General features: G+C 30.2%; 2 protein-coding genes across 2 annotated transcripts; one reads left to right on the top strand and one right to left on the bottom strand.

Annotated features, from left to right (window-relative positions):
* Positions 1 to 5,438: 5,438 nt before the first annotated feature.
* LOC108466310 (uncharacterized) lies at positions 5,439 to 6,264 on the bottom strand. The gene has a single exon (XM_017766640.2). The coding sequence runs from the start codon at positions 6,080 to 6,082 to the stop codon at positions 5,630 to 5,632; it is 453 nt and encodes a 150-aa protein (XP_017622129.1). The 5' UTR covers positions 6,083 to 6,264; the 3' UTR covers positions 5,439 to 5,629.
* Positions 6,265 to 19,682: 13,418 nt separating this feature from the next.
* Positions 19,683 to 24,639, top strand: LOC108466947 (calcium-transporting ATPase 1, endoplasmic reticulum-type-like). The gene is made up of 8 exons (XM_017767337.2): positions 19,683 to 21,306; positions 21,421 to 21,490; positions 21,588 to 21,709; positions 22,012 to 22,293; positions 22,393 to 22,770; positions 23,131 to 23,240; positions 23,395 to 23,623; positions 23,720 to 24,639. The coding sequence occupies exons 1-8, from the start codon at positions 19,894 to 19,896 to the stop codon at positions 24,299 to 24,301; spliced, it is 3,186 nt and encodes a 1,061-aa protein (XP_017622826.1). The 5' UTR covers positions 19,683 to 19,893; the 3' UTR covers positions 24,302 to 24,639.
* The last annotated feature ends 305 nt before the right edge of the window (positions 24,640 to 24,944 follow it).

The raw sequence follows: 24,944 nt of genomic DNA, 5'->3' as shown, positions 1-24,944 counted from the left end.
TGCTTTTGTTATTTGAACATATAACATTTAACAAATTTGTTCTTTGTCTAATAATATTTCAACAAAATAACTTCAATATGACCCTACAAATCACACTCACTTCCAAAGAAATACAAAAAATAATATTTAAATCTTCTGCTGAGAGTTGAATCATTATTTAGGGTTTGAATTTGATAAATTTTCTCATACAGGAAATTTCAATATGACACTACTAATGGAATACCTATTCAAATTCTCTACAAAGGTTAAATCATTATTTAGGGTTTGAATTTGGTAATTTTTTTCAACATTGGAGATTGAATTTTTTTTGTTTAGGTTAGGTCCTAAAGTTAACAATTGTTCCTATGTTGGACCCAAATTTTAGGGTTTTCAATATTGATTTGGAAAAAAAAAATTTAAGCCCCAATGTGAAAAAAATTCTAAGTTCAGACCCAAAAAATGATTTAACTTCGCTACAAACCCCAAAGTTCATTTTGCACTATTTTCTTTTGAACTAGAAAGCTTTTGAGACATCTTACAATGAACAATGGCTCCTTGTATTGAACTCTCGACCTCTGAATTCGAACTATTGCTTCGTTTCAACAAATGCAAATCTCCAAATCCGCTCGAACCGAAAGAAAATGATGATGATGATGAAGAACCTGATGAAGAAGATGATGTTGATAAAGACATTATTGGTGTAGAATGCCTTTGAATTACACCAGAAAAAGACCTCCTGTGGCTACCATTTGTATTCACACTTGCTTTAACACAACAACATTCATATGAGCACCCAGATTTATTAAACAAAGACTTAAGCTTTTGTGTTATTGTGGACTGTTTGATTTGCTTAAGTTTCCTACACCAAGATTTCTTCAAGTTATTACCAATGAAACCAGATGAAGAAGAAGAAGCCATAGATGAGCAATGTTCTTCAGTTTGAAGTAAACTTTGAAGCATTTGCAGACGAGGAGGAAGATGAAGGGGAAGGAGCTTTCCTTTATAAAAGAGTTCATCAGCTGGTGAAGTTGTTGAAGCAATTTCACCATAAGATGATGAACATGTTTGAAACTCAAATTGTGGTGATGTTGGTGAGGTTACAGGGTAAAATAACAAGTTTGAAGATGATGAACTTACCTCTATATCTATATAATCTTCTTCATCTCCATTGTTATATGAAGCTTGGGTTGTTTCCATATCTTTTTTGTTTTGATTTGTCAAAAACTCAAAAGAGAATAACAATGGTGAAAAGCTCTCTTTGTTTCTTGGAAATTGATGATGAAAGAGAGGGACAGAGGCATCCTTTAAAGTGAGAATGGAGACAAGTTATAAAAAATAAAAATCATGTGGCAAGACAAGTTAAAAAAAATTTATTAAAATTAAAAAAATCTGATTCAGTTGAATCAATTTGTATCAATTTCTAAATTAACCGATTTAATAACTTTTTTTGAATTAATACCTAAATTAATTTTCTATCCAATCGATTGACTATTAGTGACATATTAAGAAACTGCCACGTTCGTTACTAGATTGACTATTAGTGACATGTCAGCATAAACTAATAATATTAGTGCAAGGTATCAACCTAGATGATAGAATACAAATTTAAGTACCAACTAAAAATATATAAACAAATACAAAGGACAAAAGGACAAATTACAAATTAGTCCAAAAATAAAATATTTTAAACTATGTACCTATGGATAAATCTATTAGTGACCTGAAATTTGTTTTTCTCTCTAGTTTATTGATTTGATACAATCCTACAAACTAAGTTACTTTTTCGTATACAATCAAAAGATAGTAAAAATGAGATAAAAGAAAGAGGATTGTAAGTTTTAAAATCCGAATACTACGAGTTACTAAAATTTGATTCGATTCGAAAAATTGAAAAAAATTGAATTTCGACTTAATTAATTCAAGTTATTTGAGTTTTGAGTTTGAATCAAGTTGAATTTTCCAATTCAAATGATTTGAATTAAAGATTGGTGTAAATATTCTTTTGGTCCTGTTAATTTTAAAAATAAGTAAATTAGTCTTTCTTTCAACAAAAATTACAAAAAAATTCAAAGTAATTTTCAAAATTCAAAATATTTTTAAAAATTCTAAAAACATACAAAGAAAGTTAAATTTTTATTTATTTTAAAATAATAATTTTAGAACCTAAATAAGTTAATTAATGATTCAATTTTATGATATTAAAGCATTTTTTAATTTTGTTTTGAAAAAGCTTTCAAATATATATAGTTTCAAATTTATATGCTCTAACATAAAATTAGTTATACTGTAACAAAATTTTAATTTGACATGTTTAATTTTTTTAAATTAAACTCGAACAATATTATTCGATTCTATTCAACTCAAATTTCATTTTACCCGACTCGATTCGAAAAAATTTCGAACCGAATTAGGATTATAAAATAGGACTCGTCAGATCAATTAACTCGAATATTTTTCACTCGATTCGATCAAATGTTCTCTATTACTCTTAAATACCACCCTCTCTCATGCTATTTTTTTCCTGAGAAAAAAAAATAAAAATAAATACCACCTTTGTAAGGGTTCAACATCCACAAACTTCTCTGCAACAAAATTTAAATTTCAAAAGGGCAGCCCTTTTTCCAAAACCTGGTTTTCTGCACTGTTAAGTTCACAATTCAATAATAAATTATAGCCTAAGATATATGTAATATTATATGTTCAAGTCTCCAAAACAGCCTAACATAGATAGGTATTATTTCATATTATAAGTATTGCTATGGAGACTATATATTATTATATGTCAACCAGCATTTGACTAAGGTCAAAGCATGGGATTTACTTCTGCTTTTTACCTAACTAACAACAAATATAATATTACATACATATGTAATGTTTTTACATATGTATGAACTTATTGCAATGGAGACTGTATTGTATTACATGCCAACCAGCATTTAACTATGGTAAAAATATCATGAAAGTCATTGTATTAGTAGTTGTATTGTATTTTATCTCCTCTACTTAAAAAATAGGTAAATTAGTCTCTATACGTTAGATCAAAGAGCAAATTGCTCTTTTTGTTAAAAATTTCATCAATTTCTACTATTAAAAACTTGTCTCAATACATTATAATGAAGTACATATAGCATGCCATGTGTAATTGTCTCTTTGATTTAACGTACAAAGATTAAATTACCCATTTTTTAATAAAGGGATAAAATGACTTCCATGATACTTTTAACTACAACAAATATAAGCACCATTCACCTAAATAGGAGGGGAAATCCCCAACGTTTAAGCTCCAACCCTTTTGCTTGTCTCCTCTTGTAGTAACTTCTTTTTTACTTTGGTCAAAAAACCCTTTTAACTGTGATCCATAACCAGCTCCAATGTTCAATAAACACATTGCACCTCGAATTTGTAGCTTTGAAAATTTACTTTTAGCTAAATTATCTAGTAAAAAGATTTTGTTCACCACATTTCTTACGTGGCTATATCTTGTAGCAATATGTTTACTATTGCTTAGTATGGGCATTGGCTTAGTTATCTAGTGAAAAGATTAAAAAAAATTGAATGGAACTTACATTGCTCGTCGATTTCAGGCCACCAGTGGTAGTGGCTTGTTGTCCCATGGGTGTTTCCCATTTGTCATCATCCGCCCTCTTGACTCTTGTTGTGGCCTCTATTTTGTTGGCTGACGTTTTGTTTTTCTCTCTCCTCTATTGAAACGCTTGCCCTTTTTGCGTTTACAATGTCAACATCTCTTGTGGGGTTTTTCCGGAACTGAGCTTTGATGATGTCTCGGTGTCATCGCACCAGGTTTTTGCCCCATGCTTGTCTATCGAGTTTCTGATTTCGTTTCGGCTTCCAGTGGAAGGCGTGCATGCCGATGGGCCAGGGTCTCAATGCTATTACCTCTTCGTCCTTGCTTGGGGACAACAACGAACAATCCTAAGGTTGCTCTAAGTTTTGAGTTTTGGGCTTAGCTGTTGTATTCTATGGGGTTTGGCCCCATTTAATTGTATCTAGCTTTTTAAATAGTCCTTTTAGAAACTATAAAAATAGTCGTCTTTTTTTTTTCTCAGATTACATTTTATTCATTTATGTTTGAAATATTACGTTTTAGTTATTTACGTTATCATTTTGTTACAAAGCGATCACTTTACCGTTAAGCTCCGTTAACTCCCTAACGATGGTCCTACATGGTAGTCTAAATTAAATTTACTTAATTAAAAACTTGTTTTCATATCAGCAACTAGATATTCAAGTTGGCATTTAAAACTTATTTAGACTGTCACATAAGATTGCCACTAAGGAGGTAACAGAGCTTTACGGTAGAGTGATCACTTCGTAACAAAATGATAATGTAAGTGTTTAAAACGTAACATTTCAAACATAAGTAATTAAATTATAATATGAGGCAAACAAAAATGACTATTTTTATAGTTTATTTTTTTTTTTTACACAATGCCTAAAACTACCCATAGTCTTTCTCTAACACATAAATAGGTGAACCTACGTACTTTTACATTAATAACAATACCGATACTAATCGAATTAAGACTCATCCAGGAAGACAAATACTTTTTTCAATTCAAGTGAATGTCAAAATACAAATCTGACTTACATATGAAAAGAGTTATCATTTCAATGCAAAGAACAGTGACCTAGGAAGAATTTTGGCAGCAACAAACAATAGACTTTGACAAAAACAGACATAATTTTATATGAACCCCTGTTATTTTATGGGGTTTGGTAATTGGAATTAAAAAAGAGGGGGGTATCCAATGCAATATATGCATGCGTTTCTTTCTCAGTTTAACCCTTACATAACTATTCCCATTTTTCGAAACTCCCAAACACTAGTATACCTAACAAAACTCCATAGTTTAGGGAATACTATGTTTTGTCATGCATCAAACATATGCATACACACAAATTGGATATAGTCAAAAAAAAAATTCTAGAGGAAGTACATAAAATTGCTATTTTATAAGTTAGAATATGAATATATATTTATATATTCCATATATAATTTTAAGATTATAGGTTGATATTCATATCACTTATATATAAATTTATTTAAAAATATTAGATTATGATATATTCAACCACGTAACTTGATTGAGTTAAAAAAAGTAATTTATAAGTCGAGACCTCTAGGAAAACAAAACCCTATTTCTCATAATATGTATAGGTATTACTTAGCTCTAAACATTTTGAACAACTTAAAAAAAACAAAGGTCCTCTGCACTAAAAGTCATATTTTATTTTGTTTTTTTACTTAAAAATGAGTAAATTAATCTTTACATGTTAGATTAAAGAGCAAATTGATTTTTTCTATTAAAAATTTTATTCATTTCTTCTATTCAAAACCAACGTGACAGATAGAATAATCATATGGTTAGACGTGGTGTGCTAAGTGTACCTCATCCCGACGTATAAGGATTGATTTTTAATTGTAAAAACGGATGAAATTTTTAACAGAATTATCAATTTACTCTTTAATACAATGTATATGAACTAATTTGTCCATTTTTTCAATAAAGGAGACAAAGCATAATTCAAATTTTAATACAATATCAAAAATTAAATAAACCCAAAACCTAATTTCTCTTAAACATGCATAATTTTTTTTAAAAAAAAAACCCAATTTATTTTTCAAGAACTAAACATTCCTTTGATCTAAAACATCAATACTAGCATAGCAAGAAAGCAACCTATTAAAAACCCTAAACAAAACAACCTTCACTTTCCTCCAAACCAAACACTTCCTTTTAATAACAATACGTACTCTTCTTTGGTTGCTCTTCTTCTTCTTCCTCCCACCATGACCCATCTTCTCTTTAACTTTCCCAAAGCATTTCATAGTCTTTTCAGGCACAGTTTCTTTCTTGGAAAATCTATAGCTTCTCAGATACATCTGCCTGCAAGAGATACTGTCAACAACTCGAACACTTGGTCGACAATAATCCATTGAAGAAGGAGCTGATGAGGTCCTTGATCTTAAAAACTCAGCATCTGAACCTGGCCACTTGTAAAGATTCATATAGGTTGCTCTCATAGGTTTCTTGGGGTCTTCAGCATCGTTCAAACAATTAGAAATGCAAATAGAACTCATTTTTTGAATATGGATTTTTGGAGTTATGAAGTATTACAAAGCTATATATGTATATATTTAATAGAAAAGAAAGAAAAAATGGAGAGATGATGGAGTGGAGTTGGGTTTTTTCAAGTGGGATCTTTTATGCCATGATTTAACATAATTACACTAATAGTGCTTATTTTTGTTGACCAAAATGGGGTGCCATGAAGTAGACTTATAGTTGGAATATATGATGATAATGGGTAAATATGTAAAATCATAAAAAGATTTGATTAAGTCAACTCAAATAAGAATATAATGTGTTGCTAAATTGTCAAATTCTTGTTTTAGTCCCTGTAATATACTCAATTTGAGATTTAATTTTTGTACTTTAAATTGTTAATACCATTAACAAAAAGTCTTAAATATTATGGGGTTGAGCTAGAATTCTCTAGAATGAAAAATTAGTGAAAAATAATTATTTTAATAACCATAATTTTAACTTTTAAATAACATAAAGAATTTCAAGTTTTGAGGTTTAAGTCTTTAAAAAAATTCTACATCATCCGACTAACGAAATTTTTTATCGGTGTTAACGAGATACATTAAAGCATAACATCAAAAAGAGTAAAACTAATAAATTATGTACATTTAAAGTATAAGGGCTAAACAACATCAAATAAAATACACATAGGGACTAAACATTCAAATTAAACATAGTATAGGGAGAAAAACCATAATTTATCCAATTTGTTCATGGCATGATTTGAACTTAGTGGTGGTATTTTAGCAATGGTGGTGTGTGGTGTTAGGCAAAGTGTGGATTGGCTAATGATATTCATTTTTATTGACCAAAATGGGGTTTATAGTTTGGCCGTGGTCAAGGTTGTTACCTACAAATCCACTTAGAGTTGGAGTCTTTGTGTTTAAACGAGTAAACTCAAAATAATTAAATAGGAGAGGACTGAGTATTAATTCGAATAGTATCGGTATTATTATCAGTGTAAGAGAATATGGGTTCGAGTACATTGAAGCATATTATCCTCTTATTTAAGGGTTGAGGAGGGGCTATGGGTAGTCTGAACATTGTATCAAAAATAACAGATATACTAAGAACCTATAATGAGATTAATGTTAAAAAATAATAATAATTAAATACTTTTTTGATTTACTTTCTTTTATATGAGAGTAGTGTTATGATCCCTAGTTCTTTATTTTTTGATACAATGGTTAGAATTACTTATAGCTCCTTTTCAACTCTTAAATAAGAGGATAATACGTTTTAATGCACTCGAACTCATATATTCTTATATTGAGAATAATACCGATACTAACAGAACTTAAGTTCAAGTGTTTTTCCAAAACACGTTTTAACACTTCGACTTTGGTTTAATCCACCAATATGGGATAAGGGTTTTCTGATGTTGAAATCTACCTACTTTTGTCACTATGGTCAATTCCATATTTATAATGGTGAAAATGAGTGAACTGTTGATATTTTATTTATGTATTTTGAAATTTTTTTTATTTGAAAATTAAAATTTTATTGATAATATTATTATGAATTTTATGTACAATTTTAATATTTAATTTTTTTATAGCACATAACACAACTTAACAAAATTCAATTAACTGCTTTAGCTTCAACCACTTGAATTTTCGATATTTCTTTTTATTTCTCATCAGAAGAATAGTTCTTTCTTTTGGAAATCCTAACTATTCTTAGCTCATAGTCTCACCCCAGCCTATAAATAGGAAGATAATAATGCGCTTCAACACACTAATCATGCCAGTTGAGCTAAAACTCAATCGACAATAACTAGTTGAAACTTTGTATATATAATTTACATAAAATAAAATATGAAATGTAAGGTTAAATTATTAACAAATTTAACATTAATGTCTCTTCATTTTACAAAAACAAATATAGCCTTAGTTTGTTGGTAGCTTAAGGCCCATTAAAGAAAGACTAGAATTATAAAGACAAAATCACATTATTTTTTAAAGTTGGAAGCTCAAGCCCAAGCATCAAAATGAATACATTTTTCTTTTTCATTTTTGTATGGAAATCAAAATACAATGAATGGGATTGGTTTATTGATGGCCCTACAAAAGAAGCATCCTAGGCTAATAATTATTTTGTTCTTTTGCATTTTAATTTTAGTCCAAAACCCTAAACTATTTTGTTTTTTATTCCTTTGTCTGTCTTTAATATTTCTAGATTCTTTTCTTAAACCCTTGTCTTGCTTGAAGCTTTGCAAACAATACACTTGTTGCTTTCTAGTTTAATTCCAATAAAATTTTTTAGGAATTTCAATTTATAGTTGTTGAAGTTAAAACATTTTAATGAGTTAGCTTGACATTTAATCAAAATTATTTAGTTTTAATATAGAAAACTTTAATTTAAAATCAAATTTAGTACAAATAGTTCAAACTTGAAGGTTTGCTTGATATTTAAAACGGTTTGAACAAAATTATTAAGTTTTGGAAAACACAAAGGGTCGGGTTTGAGCTACCATAACCAAGGTTCAAAGTTAGCTCAATTGGTTTTTGGATTTTATAATATCATTTTTATTTTATTTTTATATATTATGTAATTTATTTCATATTAAAATACTATAATTTAAAAAATATTTAAGTAATTTATGTTTAATATTTTAATAAATTTAAATATTGAACAAATATAATATATATTTTTATCAAAATGTCTAAATGAAGGGTGTGTTTGATAAACCATTAAAAAATAGGGAAAAGACAAAATTTTTATTAGTCCTTAAAGATTGCTTGTTTGTTGTTTTGCCAGGTAAGTTTATATGGAACTTACTATGTTAATTCATGTTATGCTTGTACCTATTAGTTTGTATTGATGTGAATGTAATAACTTTTGACATCCAATGGATTAAATTGTAAGGTATGAATTTTATGGTAATTACAAACAGGTACGAGGTATCGAATGGATTTGAAATGTTTACATGATTGACATAATATGAATTTATTGTTACAATGATTGAATTGAGATGAATACAATAATAATGCCCATGTGAACTTAGTACATGATTAAGATACGTATGGCATGCCATTAAGATCAAATATAAAAACGATCAAAGATTTACATGGTTATTTGAGATCCAACATTTGTTACGGATTCTCAATTCTTACATATGTAAATGATTGTGTTATAAGTTCATGACATGTAGATGAACTAACCTATTGGATGTATTTGTTGAAATGCATATGAAAGTAAAAGGATGTCAAAGGGCTGTCATGCTTAATTCCAATGTATTTTGATTTCTTAATTGTTGCAATGTCAAGGTAAGTTAAGTAAGTTTCATATGGACTTACTAAGCATTCAATATGCTTACTTCGTTGCCTCACTTTTCCTTGTAGATTGTTGACTTGAGGAACGTGTCTATCGGATTGTCGAGAAGCTCACACTATACATCTATTGACTCTGTAGTCTTTTAATCATTTTAAGACTCAGTTATGTGTGGCATTTGTTTTAGTTAACTTTGTATATGATATAGTTTGAAACCTATGTTAAGTATGACTTTGCAATATAGTAAAACTTGTTGATATGATGTGCTTTTGGTTTAAGGAATAAGTTATGTGATTGACACGTTTGAATACGTAATGGTATAAGTAAAATGACGGTGTTGAATAGCTTAAAGGCATGGTTGATTAGGTTGAATTTGGTCAAGTTGAATTGTTAGGTTTTGATGCCAAATCGTGGAAATGTTGCATTGGATTATTGAAATTGGTTAAATGTTATGTTTTGGCATGTATTTGGTACATTTTTGTACAGGAAAATGTTATGCAAAATGCAACAAATGATAAGTTTGAAAGATTGACATGAAACAGGTACCAAATGGCTTAAATTGTACCAAAAATAGAGTTTTCGTCCCAACGACAATATTTTCTCGTCGTAACGTTGGTCAACAATATATAAAGTCAAGATGTCTAGTGGCTTGACATCATGGCGTGACAAATTATTTGGTGACGTCACGACGTGGAGGAGGTGACATCAGCCCTGAATTTTTGAAACTTTGCAATTTGGTCCTATATCATGCTCGGGTAAACAAAAGAGCTTTTTTAAGCTCAAATAAGGCTTCGATTTAATTACGTATCATAATGAGAATGTTTTTATGACATGTTTGAATGTTTGATTGATTGATTTATGGTATATTTACAGTAATTGCTTCGACAACAGTTGTGGCATATTGTAGCTAGGACCTGACGATCAGGTTCGGCAAGGGGTGTTACATAGTCACCTAGCCAACAATAGATAGTAAAGTTGCATTATATCCACTTAATTTATGGCGAACCTTATCAATTAAGAACTTATAAGTAGAGCAACCCATATGTTTATGACTAGCGATACACCCAAGTACACCTCAACTTATCCACTGCCTGAAAATTGCGCCCGTGGCAAATACTCTCCCAAGCATTAGTGCAAGTATTCAATGAGAAAAACACCTTTGTCATATTTAGAAATGAGATATTTAAATTAATGTTGAAAATATTAAGTCGATTTTATTTTATTAAAAAATATTTTTTATAAATGAGATAATCAAATTATCATATTTATCATTCATCCGAACTATCAAAATAATATAAAATATTATATTAATAAAATTAAAATTAAAATAAATAATATTTTAAAATCAATATTTACTTTTATCAAACAATATAATTATATTCAATATTTATATTTACTAATTTATCAAACAATTTTTCAATATAAACACTTATATAATTTAGTATTTAAATTTTCGACCCTTAATTTTTCAATTTATCAAACACACCGAACTTAAATGAACTATTTACAAATATGATAAAATTTTAGCGAATATTTTAAGCTAATACTCTAGACAGATCAAGTTTAAACAAGCAACAACAATATCAATACCATACGTAAACTAGCCTGACTCAATCCATGCACCCTTTAAATAAAATTGTTAAATTTGGAATTAAATAATAATAATTCAAAGAAACTCAAATGATTCAAAGAAATTTCAATTCTAAGGTAAAACTTTTTACAACTTCAAACTCATTCTCAGCCACACTTTTGCTTCTGATTTTTTTTTCTTTGTTCAATTTCATGTGGTTTTTTTTTATTTTACATTTTTTAACAGTCTTATTCAAAACCCAAAATGTCATGCTCACAATCACATAATTTTCAAGCATATTCTTTTTGAAAAAATCAAGTACTTGTTATTGAAATTTAAGAACTAAAACACAACATCTGGCACTGGGTAGACAAGTTTTAGATCTTTTATGGATTTCTAAGTTTTGTGGTCACTTCCAATTTGCTCTTTCAATTAATTGGTAGGGTCATGGTGTGAATTAGGATCGTAAAGTATATGATGTGACCTCAAGAGCATTGGAGTTTGTGGTTTAAGACGTTATATGCGTGTTATAGATTGAAGAAAGAAGCAACATGCCTAAGCTCGTAGTCCTTTGCTTGCCGGCTGCCTTCGATCATGATATCCCACTTGTTTGTAAACTTCAACATGCCTAGCGCTATTCGGTCTTGCCTGAAAGATGCATGAAAGTTTATCTAAAAAATGAAAAAATTTAAGTAAAAATATAGGCTTAAAAATTTAGTTTGTACAAAAAATAATGTCCATTTAAAAACGGATCGGACATCGGGTAATATTTTTTTTGCCTGACCCAGATACATGTCTAAAAGTATCGATATCCTTAACAAAGTATTAGTACTTTCACAAGTTTCGATGTTTTGAAAATTAAAGAAAAATTGTCTGAGTATCGATACTCTCCCCAAGGTGTTGATACCTCATAGTAAGTATCGATACATTTCCTATTGTATCAATATTATAGGATTTAATACGGGTCCAGGTCTGTGTTTAGCATATATAATCTGGGTCGACTTTGGACAAAAATTTAGATCTATTTTTTGAGTTATCATTCAGGCCTAAAATTTTGTTGGGACCTAACCTAACCCATAGACAACTCTATGTACGGAATAATATTTAGATTCAAATATTTTAGGTACTATTTGAATGTTGATAAAAATCTTTAGATATCTATTATTCAATTTTGCTTTACTTTTGTAAATAACATGTTGGGATTTAGATGTATGAATTTATTATTCACTCAAGTTTTTAATTTTTATTTTACTTAAAAAATATATATTTTTGGGTAGAATTGTGATTTGGACCCAAGTTATTCTTAAAGAAGGTAAACCTCAACAATTAGACTACAGAACTTAAGATTCATTTAAAAGATAATTTAATTCGGATTCAAATGATATTACTCGAATTTCATTAGGTAATAAAATGAATTCTATTGTTAAAGCATATTTGCGTAATCAAATTTAGATATTTGAATTTTTTTTCTTTGCAATGTAACAAGTACAAAGTATAAATACGTGCTCAAGTATTCACAAGAATCAAATGAGTACAAACGGATTGTTCGAGTAACCATAAAATAGAATCAAACTATTATAACATAAATGGACTAAAGCCTACAAACTGGACTAAAACTCACACATAATGGAACTCGAAGACCTACGTATCTAATTACAAAAGATAAATCTCAAACCTGGGTACTTAGAACCCAAGATCTCTATGTTAACCAACTGAGTTAAGATGTTTATTGGCAATCATATATATTATCAATATATCAAATGATTATAATGAAGAACACAAGATAATATATAAATAATATTATGTAATTTCTTTAAGAAGAAAACTAGTACAAAAAAGAAAGTTGGAACTTGTTCCAATTGAATTTTCAATCAACTTGTGAGGACCAAAATGTTGAAAAGTGGAAACTTAGAGACAAATTTGTAAGGTTTTAAGAAACCAAATATTAATGATGAAAGATTTTGTTGATGTAGATGAAATTTCTTGTTGGGTGCCTTTTATTATAGCATACCAATGTAGAAAATGAAATAAATTAAAATCACATCCCACTCCACGAGATCTCTCAATTCAAGTCATAAATTGACTTCTGTATGTTGTCTTGTGGAAAGCAAGCAAAAGTAATTATTTTGGGTCATGATGTTGATTTAATTTGTGGTTTGACTATACTTTGAATTAAAAAAAATATTAAGCACTTAAATTTCACTTTCTAATGAGTAATTTATTACACTGTTTAGGGATTAGTTGTTTTCCGAAAGAAGTTTTTGAAGTATTATTCGTCGAGCAGTCAATTAAATCTGCGAATGAAAATATTGTTTTTAATGTCTATGTTGAGTTTAATTCTGGGTTTTTATCTCCTTATTTCGAGGAGAGCCCCAAATGATTCACAGAGTTTGATGAGAGTGTCTAATCACCCTTACCTTTAATGGGACTTAGTGTATAAGAATACTACCACTTGACTAGAACTCGAGGCTGAAACCAAGCACAAACATCTCCAAAATAATACCTTCGTCTGATGGTCTGATCAGTTGTTCGATGAATAACACTTTAAAGACTTCTTCCGAAAGAAAGCTAAACCCCCTCCACATGCACTATATATAAATAATGAATTAAGTATTTATGTTCTTTATATTTTAATAAATTTAGAAAAATTCATACCGAATCGTAAAATTTAAACTTAAAACGACATAAATTTAATAATTCAACATCACTATTTCAAATAAATCCACATTTAAAAAATTTATGAAGTTAAACCATACATGAAAAAAAATGCAAATGATATGACAATTTTAATTTTATTTTATTTAACACCCTGTATGAACAAATATTATTTCAAATTGAACAATAATTTTTTATATGGAATCAATGAAGGAAAATTACATTAACAGGATTTAAAATTTAGTCTTTGACATTACTAAAAAAATCTGAATTATTGTTATGTAATTATATCTAAGTGTTATTTAATTTGAAAATTAATTGGTATTTCGATTCAAATATAAGAATTAATTTAATCTCTAAGTAAATTCTTTGAAATTGATAAAAAAATAAAAATCAAGATAAAAATTGACTATTAAATTAGTTGAATCGATTTTATAATTTTATAATTAATTATTTAATTATTATTAAATCAACGATTGAACAAATTAAACCAAAAATAACAGTCTAATCATTCCATCTTTGATACAGTTATTAGAACATTCATTATATTAGACCTCACCTATAGACACATATATTTTGAGTAAACTATATTCAAAGTTGTTAAACTATTAGCAAGTTTATTTTTTAGTCACTCGACTTCAAAAAATTTTAAAATGGTTATTGAACTATTCGAAAGTTTTTATTTAAGTCATTGGGCAGTTAAGTGTTTTTTTTTTATTTAAAGTTTGGCTAGCAAGCTCTAAGTGACGATTTGACTATCTATATGGTAGATCAATACCCATCGACGAGTAGAAAAATATACTTTAGATCTAAGTCAATCTAACATCGATTATCGGATATTGAGAATAATACTATTTGAATTTTGATTCGTAAATTCGCAATATTAATAATTGTTTAAAATTATTAATTGATATATATATTACAAATAAAAAAGATCATCAAATAACGACTTTAACGATACAATAAATAAATTTTTTTAAATAATTTAATAACTAAAACATAAACTCACCCAACCATTTGAGATTATTTTTTGCCAAATAATTATTTTCTATTAAGGAAAAGTCGTGTAGATGAGATGAATGAGCATTGGGCAGCGGGCAACCCTACGGGCAGAAAGTGCGTGCGTGACTTCGACACTGACAATGACAGGTTACGAATCAAAGACACTTTTAATCCTTTACGGCAAATGGGAATGGACCATTTGTATTTTAATGGCAAAATTTAGTATTTTACACCCTTTTTCTTCAATTTTTTATTTAGTCCTTGAACATTCTAAGAAACCTCCAAGCACACACTTCAAAAACCCCCAAAAATTTTCCTTCTTTTACAATTTTTTTTATCCGTCCGATTAGATCTTATCATCGGTATTTTCCATTATGAATATTTTATTTATTTAACTTTTTAATATTTTCACACATAAAACTATTTATTAAATTAAAAAACTTTTTAATGTATTGTATTTTAGGAATATAATTTTGACCCTTCACTTAGCAACTAAGTTCATTTTGATACTTATTTTTTTACCTACTTAGTATATGAGCTTGATAACTAGATTCATTTTGGTTTCTGAATTTGAAAAATATAAAAAAGTTTGATGACATAACACTTTGAGATTGTATCATATTATTAGTTGAAAATTTTAAAAAATTATATAAATTTTCAAGTGATGATGTGGTACAATCCTAAAGTGTCACATACGTGTTCTAGTAATTAGACCAGTGATTAAACCGATCAGATCACTGGTTCCTGATTCAATTGGTTTAATTGGGTTAACTACTAGATCAATAATAGTTAAACAAATGATTAAAAATTCATAAAAACCAGTTCAACTGCTAGCTTTTGTCTCAATTTCAATTTTTACCAGTTTCAAGTAGTTTTTGATTCAATTGGTTTAACCCTTTTATTTGAACTAATATATTGGTCAATTCTCAATCCAATTAATCTGACCAGCCAATCTAGCTGTGTTCAAATAACACAAATCACATTATGAAATCTTGATAGAATTTAAGTTTAAGAACAAAAACAGATCTAACTGTAAAATTCAAGTATGGAAATGAAAAAACAAATATAAGTACCAAAAATGATTTAATTATTTTTTATTGTATTTATTTATATTATTGTGGGATTTCAAACACATTATTGTCGGATCATGCTTCTCAATGGTTTATTGCCATGCTTAGAATATAATATAAACAAGTTTGAGACTGCCAAGAAAGTCGTACAATGAGGACTGCATTTTAATAGGTGGATGGGTAATTATTGTCATACTTCAATTAATTTATCCTTACGTACGATCCAAAAAAAATATTCTTACGTGCACAATGCTATAAATGATTCCTCCTAGTTTAAGCATATACCTAATTACCTCTTTTAAGGTCAACCACTTCGATTAAGAAGGATATACATCTCGAGAATTTATTGAAATTTTATCAAGCATAATCAAGTAACATTTTAGTAGAGAACTTCATAGTTTTATGGGTAATTTTTCAAGGTCATATATATATGGTAGGATATTGTCTACAGGTGTGTAGTGTACTTCGCATTTCAGATAAAACAGAGTTGATGTCAACGCGACGTGTTTACCACTCAAATAGATTTCTTATCCTAGTTAAACTATGTTATATTTTCTCAATCTAACTCTGATTAATCAATGGATGTTTTAGTAATATTTGTACACGAAATTCAGCCCATAAATAAGCCTATTAACAACCCTGGGTTTTGGGAAATCTTTGTATTTCAGATTCAGGGTTTATTTGTTTCTCCATCCTGTACTCTCCTTTTTCAGTTTTTTATCGTTTTATTGAAGTTTTCTTTGTCTATATTATTTTATCCTCTTTGAAGAGATTTTTTTAAGTAAATATTTGTGCCCAATTTTCTCGATTTTCATTCGTGTTCGTTGCATGATTCGGGTTCGACCCAACAAGAAGAACTTACGCCAAGCTCTTCTATATATTTTCAGTAGTGAATGTATTTATATGCCCCTTTATTACAGCGAGCAGATCAAATTAGTTATTTTACTATTAAATGGATCGATTTAGTAATTATACTATTAAAAAAATTAAATAAAGTTAACATTTACTATTTAACTAAGTTACTATTTTTAAAGTATATATGATTACGTAAATGAAATTTTTACTTGGAATTGAATTACAATTAAAAATAATAATTTTAATGATATTTTTATATAATAATTGTTAACTATGTTACAATTTAAACTTATTCGATTCCTTTTAATAATGTAGAGGCTAAAATAATCTATTTAATAATAAAAGGACTAATTCAATCTGATCCTTATAATACAGGGACCTCCCAAATATTTTATCCTAGTGTCACTCCAATTTAGCGTGACTCTTACCATGCTTTTGACACTTCGCGTGAATCGCCTTACAGCAACAAATTTACATGTAATTTAATCTTAAATAATAATAAAATAAATTATGACACACTCATTTTTAAGAAAAAATATAAAAATAAAAATTGATAAAATAAGTCTTAAAAGTAAGACAAAGTGTTTTTCACTCTATTTTTTAATTATTCATAGTTAGAAATATGATTATTTTATTTTGTTTTACAGTTTATTTTTATTAAAATTAAAATAGTATTAGTCAATTCTTTCTTTAGGTGTGCTTTTCAAAGAAATAAATAAATAATCACAAAATATATTTTATTCCCATAAAAAATCGAACCCTTAACCCATCACATTACATCTCGTGATTATAATTTAATTTTTTGTAAACAAACATAAATATTTTTTGATTGTACATAAAATATAAAAATAACTATAGCTAATCTAAAATATATATATATATAGTTGAAAATATAGTGCTATTTATTTTCTCTTTTTTCTAAGGAAATTATTTGATGGTCAATACATGAATTTTGGGTTAAATTGGTTAAAAATGTCGATTTTTTTAATTAGTTAAATAGGTCATTTTTTAATTAACTAAATAGGTTTTTTTAAGATTTAGTGAAATATATCAATTTTGAAGAGAGAGTATGAAAATACATTCAATTGGGTATACTTTCACACGCACTCTCTAAAATAGACTTATTTTTCTAAATTAAAAATATTTAATCTGAATTTTGTGATAAAAATAAAAATAAAATTTCAATCCCTCAATTTGTAGTGTCTATTTTTATTAAATATATTTTGCTGATAAGAGATAATGACATATGGTAGGATGGTTGTAGGGTTGGACTCTTGAATCTTGAAATTCCATAAAATAAAATAAAAATATGAAAAAGCTTTAATGTCAATCATTTTAATTAAAAATAAAAATGGAAAACTTGGGAAAAAAGTAAATCAATGACCACCATTGAAAGTGACAGAAAAACAGTTTTAAGAAATAAATACTATAATTTATATAATCTTGTTAAATTTTGGGAAATAAATATTTAAATATTATATTTTTAAAAGAAAAATATAAAAATTTATCGATTTTTATTATTTTCAAGTAGTTTCCTGTTTAACCAGTTCAATCCCTTTATTCGAATTGTTATGCCAGTTAAATCTTAAACCGTCCAATTCAATTCTATTCCAATAATATTAGTAACTGTTAGAGTTGTGTGAACCAAATCCAATTTGATTTGTTCTGAAAAGTTTGAAATGCAACTCATTTACTAAAGAAATAAAATAGAGACGCAAAATTGAGGACTTTGTCGCACAAGTTGAATCAATATAGGACTATGGGTCATTTAACTCTTAAAAACTGTGCATATCCGAAAACCTATTGTATTATTGTTTTCAACATTAGTGAATTTATTCTACTTTGCCCATGATTTTTCCTGACAAAGATTTTTCACGTAAAATCTACATGTTCTTATTTTTCATTCTTATTATTTTACAATCATTCATACTGTTATCACATCATCAAATCTTAATAAAATTTAAGTTCAAACACTAAAATAGTAAAATAACACAAAAAAATTCATTTTCTTCCACTTTCATCCTTGGTACCATATGAAAAACAAAACAAAAATAATTGAATTAAGATTGTGCTATAAGGAAACCCAAATTTGGTGATATGGATGGGATGCTTTACCTATGGTGTAAGTTATTAAAAATTTTCCTCCCTAATTTATAAATTATATAATAATAAAAAATTAGTACAAAAACAAAAGGTCAAATTGAAAGATGACCATTGATATATTTCCAAAGGACAAGTCCTTATATTTGAAAAGGAAATTAAAAAGTCAAAAAAAAGAAAACAAAATAGTAACAACATTTTATTAATGGTGGGTTTGGTGAAAGTTTTTTGAATGCTTTTTGAGTTTTGACTATTGTTTCAAAAAGTAGGGTTCCCCTAAGCTTTTTTCCATATGCAATTGTCTTGAAGCTTCCCCTTTTGTGACTTTTTACTGTTCAATTATTATATGTGCTAGAGATAGATCTAAAACAACTTTTAATTTATTTTAATATTTATATAAGATTTAATTTTTGTATTTTTCGGTTGATTGGGTCTTATCTCGATTGGCATTGATATTATCGTTAGTACAGGAAGATGTGGGTTTGAATGTGCTAAAGTGTATTATTACTTTATTTAAGAGTTAAAAAGAGGTTATGAATAGTTCTAAATATTATAATTCTGTATAAAAAGAACAATGTTTTCACTTTAGGTTTTTCTTTATGCCAACATGAGGTACACGTGACACGTCAGTTATGTCAGTTTTTAACAATAAAAATGTATGAAACTTTTAATAGAAATAATTAATTAATTCTTTGATTTAACATATAAAAATTAATTAATTTATTTTATAAATAAAAAATTAAAATATAATTTAACTTTTAATACAATTTATAAAAAATTTAGAAATGTGATGCAAATAATATTTTAATATATTTTAAATAAATAAAGGTAATATTAAAAGGAGAAAAACCTATATAATAGGCATCCAAAGATGAATAGAATTAATTTAATAATATATATTTTTCATAAAAAATACTAATTTTTCCAATTACACATCGTAATTCTAAGATCTATCCAATAAGAAACTGCCAAGTAAGAAAAAGGGTTTTCAGATTTGCCAGCTGTCAACACATTACGTAATACATTTTACCTCATTTTGCTAAGGTACGCCGAAGTTTCGTTCACAATTTTTTTAAAAAAAATATTAAAAAAATTAGGATAAAAAAGAATAAATAAAGCAGTGGGAAACAGCAAACAGCACAACTGCCTTGGTTACAGTGAAAACCAAAACTTCCATTTTCTCGTCCTTTTTTCTCGGTAACCAAACAGATTTTAATCTTCCTCCCTTACCCTAGATTTTCTCAAATTCGATCTTCGTATTGTAAAAAAGATCGAAAAAATGGGAAAAGGAGGGGAAAATTATGGAAAACGAGAGTTTGTCAACTCTAAACCAACAGATCCAGATGTGTTCCCCGCTTGGGCCAAAGATATCCGTGAATGCGAGAAGCATTACGATGTTAGTCGGAAATCGGGACTATCAACGGCGGAAGTTGAGAATCGGCGCAAGATCTATGGAAATAACGAGTTGGAAAAGCATGAAGGGCAGTCAATATGGAGTTTAATCATGGAACAATTTAACGACACTTTAGTTCGAATCTTATTGCTGGCGGCGGTTGTTTCTTTTGTGCTCGCTTGGTATGACGGTGACGAAGGCGGTGAAATGGAAATTACGGCGTTCGTTGAACCGTTGGTGATTTTTCTGATCTTGATCGTGAACGCGATCGTGGGCGTTTGGCAAGAAAATAACGCGGAGAAAGCGTTGGAAGCTTTGAAAGAGATCCAATCGGAGCAAGCTACTGTGATTCGTGATGGAATCAAAATACCTAGTTTGCCCGCCAAAGAGCTTGTTCCTGGTGATATTGTGGAACTCAAAGTAGGGGATAAAGTTCCTGCCGACATGAGGGTTTTGGAGTTAGTTAGTTCGACTTTGAGAGTCGAGCAAGGTTCGTTAACAGGTGAGAGCGAGGCGGTTAATAAAACTAACAAGTCAGTTAGCGAAGACGCTGATATTCAAGGTAAACGAAGTATGGTTTTCGCCGGAACAACGGTGGTTAACGGAAATTGTTTCTGTTTGGTTACTCAAATTGGGATGGAGACGGAGATTGGTAAAGTTCATACTCAGATCCACGTGGCGTCGCAGAGTGAAGAAGATACGCCGTTGAAGAAGAAGCTGAACGAGTTTGGGGAGGTTCTAACTATGATAATTGGGGTAATTTGTATTTTTGTTTGGTTAATTAATGTTAAATATTTTCTCAGTTGGGAATATATTGACGGTTGGCCTAGGAATTTCAAGTTTTCGTTTGAGAAATGTACGTATTATTTTGAAATTGCTGTGGCGTTGGCTGTTGCCGCTATTCCCGAAGGATTGCCGGCAGTTATCACCACTTGTTTAGCACTTGGGACACGAAAAATGGCTCAAAAGAATGCGTTGGTGAGGAAGCTACCGAGTGTTGAGACATTAGGGTGCACTACTGTGATTTGCTCTGATAAAACAGGTACCTTGACGACCAATCAGATGGCAGTAGCTAAGCTTGTGGCTATGGGGGGTCATGCTAGTAGTTTGAGAAGTTTTAGGGTTGATGGCACAACGTATAATCCTTCTGATGGGAAAATACATGATTGGCCAAGTGGTGGAATGGATGCTAATCTTGAAACAATTGCCAAGATTTCTGCTATATGTAATGATGCTGGTGTAACGCATTCTGACAATAAGTATGTAGCTCATGGAATGCCAACTGAGGCCGCCATAAAGGTCAGGTGTTCAGTGAAGCTCTCATCATTGGATTTGATGTATGTATATATGTTGATCTATATCTGCTCTGAAGTAGGCATATAGTAACTTTATCTCTGGTTCATCTCTGTACAGGTTCTTGTTGAGAAAATGGGTCTCCCAAAGGGCTTGTATAGTGGTGGAGCAGCTGGCGATGATGTTCTACGTATGTTGGATGTTCACATACTTCACTAATTCTTTTATCATTCCTTTCTAGCATTATGACTAGTAAACTTAGATATGTTACTTAATGTGATCTTAAGGTTGTTGTCAATGGTGGAATGAGTATGAGCATCGGATTGCAACCCTTGAGTTTGATCGTGATAGGAAGTCAATGGGTGTTATTGTCAAGTCCAAATCAGGACGAAGTTCATTGTTAGTGAAGGTACTATTGCTATCTCACTCGAGATTTTCTTATTACATAGAAGCCATAGTTATTTTTCATTATGTGATTATCTTGTGGAACGCCAGCAAATGCTTGTTTTTAGTTGCAGATGGCCCTGCTGATCTGTTTTTCTTTCCTAAGTTGAAATTTGAATTTTTTGCCTAGTTAAGTTAAAAAATGATGGGCATGATGTGGTTTTGAATGATCTATGGTACTTATTGCTGCTGTTTAACATTTGCATGGTTTATGTTAATGTTTCTTACATCTATTGTAACTTTAACTTTAATCACTTATTTCGGCAGGGAGCTGTAGAGAACTTACTGGAGAGAAGCTCAAAGATGCAGTTGCTTGATGGCTCTGTTGTACCACTCGATCAAAATTCAAGGATTCTTGTTTCCAATGCTCTTCAAGATATGTCAAGTGGTGCTTTGCGTTGCTTGGGTTTCGCATACAAAGATGAGCTCCCTGAGTTTGAAACCTATGATGGCAGTGATGATCATCCAGCTCATGCCCTATTACTTGACCCATCCAACTATTCATCAATTGAGAGCAATCTTACTTTTGTTGGCTTGGTTGGACTAAGGGTGAGTTATAATGAATCACTGTCTTCACTTACAATTCCTCTAATTATATGTTTCTCTGATGAACTAACTTGGCTCGTTGGTGCTATTAAATGTTTGTAGGACCCTCCACGTCAAGAGGTACATCAAGCAATTGAGGACTGTAAAGCAGCTGGCATTCGTGTTATGGTTATAACCGGAGATAACAAAAATACAGCAGAAGCTATATGCCATGAAATAGGTGTTTTCGGGCCGATGGAAGACATCAGTTCAAAAAGTTTAACTGGGAAGGAGTTTATGGCACTTTCAGATAAGAAAGCTCATCTAAGACAAAGTGGTGGGCTTCTATTTTCTAGGGCTGAACCGAGACACAAGCAAGAGATAGTGAGATTGCTAAAGGAAGATGGAGAGGTCGTTGCTATGACTGGTGATGGAGTAAATGATGCACCTGCCTTGAAACTAGCTGATATTGGAATTGCTATGGGCATTGCTGGAACGGAGGTATTTCTTTAAACAAATTCAGTTCACTAATTTCATATTTTCTTTTCAAAGTGTACCTCCATATCAAGTTTAAAAGTACAAGAGATGAAAGCGTAATTATTTACAAAGACAACTGAAAAGCAAATTTAACTGGAAGAACACTAAGCCAAATACTAATGTTTCATGTTTGCCAATTGGAGTGGATATCAATGGGTGCTGGGTGCTTGGAAATGAACGTATTCATCGGATTAGTTGGAGGGGACCATGATTTGTTATTGTTCATGATGCTCTGTTCTAGTTCATGCTTTTTTGTTTCTCTTTTATCTATCCCGTATTATTTTTTTTTTCCCTCAAATCATTTAAATTCTTGCCGTCTGCCAGGTAGCAAAGGAAGCTTCTGACATGGTGTTGGCAGATGACAATTTCAGTACAATTGTTTCTGCCGTTGGTGAAGGAAGATCCATTTACGACAACATGAAAGCTTTTATCAGGTTGGTTTTAAGCTTTTATCATGCTTTTAGAGTTTGAAGGTTATGCAATATAGACAATAATACATGCAAATGTATCCTTCCTGGATTTTCTCGAACATTGATTGCTGCCTATAATAATTTTTTAGTTCTTTGATGCTAAGACACATTATTTCAGGTACATGATCTCGTCAAATATCGGTGAGGTTGCCTCCATATTCCTAACAGCAGCATTGGGTATACCCGAGGGCCTGATTCCAGTTCAACTTCTCTGGGTTAATCTTGTTACGGATGGACCCCCTGCAACAGCTTTGGGATTCAATCCTCCAGACAAGGATATCATGAAGAAGCCTCCTCGGAGAAGTGATGATTCACTCATCACTGCTTGGATTTTATTCCGCTATCTGGTAGCTTGTTTAGACCTTTGCTTGAATTTACGAGTATGTTTTTCTCGATTGTTTAGTGGAATTGAGTTCTTGATCTTATATCATTGTTTCACACAGGTTATTGGACTATATGTTGGAGTAGCAACTGTTGGCGTCTTCATCATTTGGTATACACACCGTTCCTTCTTGGGCATTGATCTTAGCGGGGACGGCCACACCCTTGTCACATACCCCCAGCTCGCCAACTGGGCCCAGTGCTCATCCTGGAAAAATTTCACTGTTTCACCTTTCACAGCCGGGAACCAAGTCTTCGACTTCGAAAATAATCCATGCGATTACTTCCAAGGCGGCAAAGTAAAAGCAATGACACTTTCCCTCTCGGTTTTAGTTGCCATCGAAATGTTCAACTCCCTTAATGCCCTCTCTGAAGATGGAAGTCTCTTGACAATGCCTCCATGGGTCAACCCTTGGCTGCTCCTGGCCATGTCTGTGTCATTCGGCCTGCACTTCTTGATCCTCTATGTGCCATTCCTTGCTCAAGTATTCGGTATCGTACCTTTAAGCTTTAACGAATGGCTGCTGGTTCTGGCCGTCGCATTCCCTGTGATTTTGATTGACGAAGTGTTGAAGTTCGTAGGGAGGTTGGGACGGCGGATGAGATCATCCAGTCAAAGACCTTTGAAACCCAAAACAGAGTGAAGACAGATATGGTATAAATCCGATAAGTGGATACTAGACAGCCAATACTAGCCTCTAAAACGATTAAAATTCTTGGGAACTGTCCTCTAACATGGCGTTTTTACAATCTGTGTTATATAATGTGTTATTGGTTTCATCTGTAACCCCCTCACTTAATTTCAGGAAAAAAAGGGGGGGGGGGGAGAGAACGGTTTGGACCACAACGAACTAGCTAAGCTAAACTATGCCTTTATTACTTTTGTTTACTAGGTTTTTCATGATTCAAACTCATTTTTTTTTTGTCAGAAAATGCAAAAGGAAACTTTTCTGAATTAGTAAATTGTTTAGATGTTCAATAACTTTAAATTATCTTATATTTATTAAAATGTACATCTGTGGATATTTTGAGTACTCATATATAAACGACCTTAAATTGAGTTTTAAGGTTAAATATAATTGGATGTATTTGATTTAATTTATATTTTTTAATTAGAATTTGTTTATTTTTGGTTCAAATTATCAATTGAATATGTTTGTGAAAATTTGGCTGTTGGATTTTAGATATCCGAAAAAATAAAAGGAAAATAAATAAAAATGATGTAAAATACAAAATTGAATTCTAAAGTCCAATGGCCATTTTCTACACTTAATGATCCATTTTCAC

The sequence above is a fragment of the Gossypium arboreum genome, chromosome 2 (assembly GCF_025698485.1).
Source record: "Gossypium arboreum isolate Shixiya-1 chromosome 2, ASM2569848v2, whole genome shotgun sequence".
NCBI lineage: Eukaryota > Viridiplantae > Streptophyta > Magnoliopsida > Malvales > Malvaceae > Gossypium > Gossypium arboreum.
The sequence above is the reverse complement of the archived record's forward strand: the minus strand, read 5'-3'. Positions and strand labels throughout refer to the sequence as shown.

Bases quoted from the DNA above. Each gene is read 5' to 3' on its own strand.
- LOC108466310 (XM_017766640.2), bottom strand. From the start codon at position 6,082: ATGAGTTCTATTTGCATTTCTAATTGTTTGAACGATGCTGAAGACCCC.
- LOC108466947 (XM_017767337.2), top strand. From the start codon at position 19,894: ATGGGAAAAGGAGGGGAAAATTATGGAAAACGAGAGTTTGTCAACTCT. The intron at 21,491-21,587 runs GTATGTTGGATG...TGTGATCTTAAG, and splicing joins AGCTGGCGATGATGTTCTAC to GTTGTTGTCAATGGTGGAAT. The intron at 22,294-22,392 runs GTGAGTTATAAT...AAATGTTTGTAG, and splicing joins TTGGCTTGGTTGGACTAAGG to GACCCTCCACGTCAAGAGGT.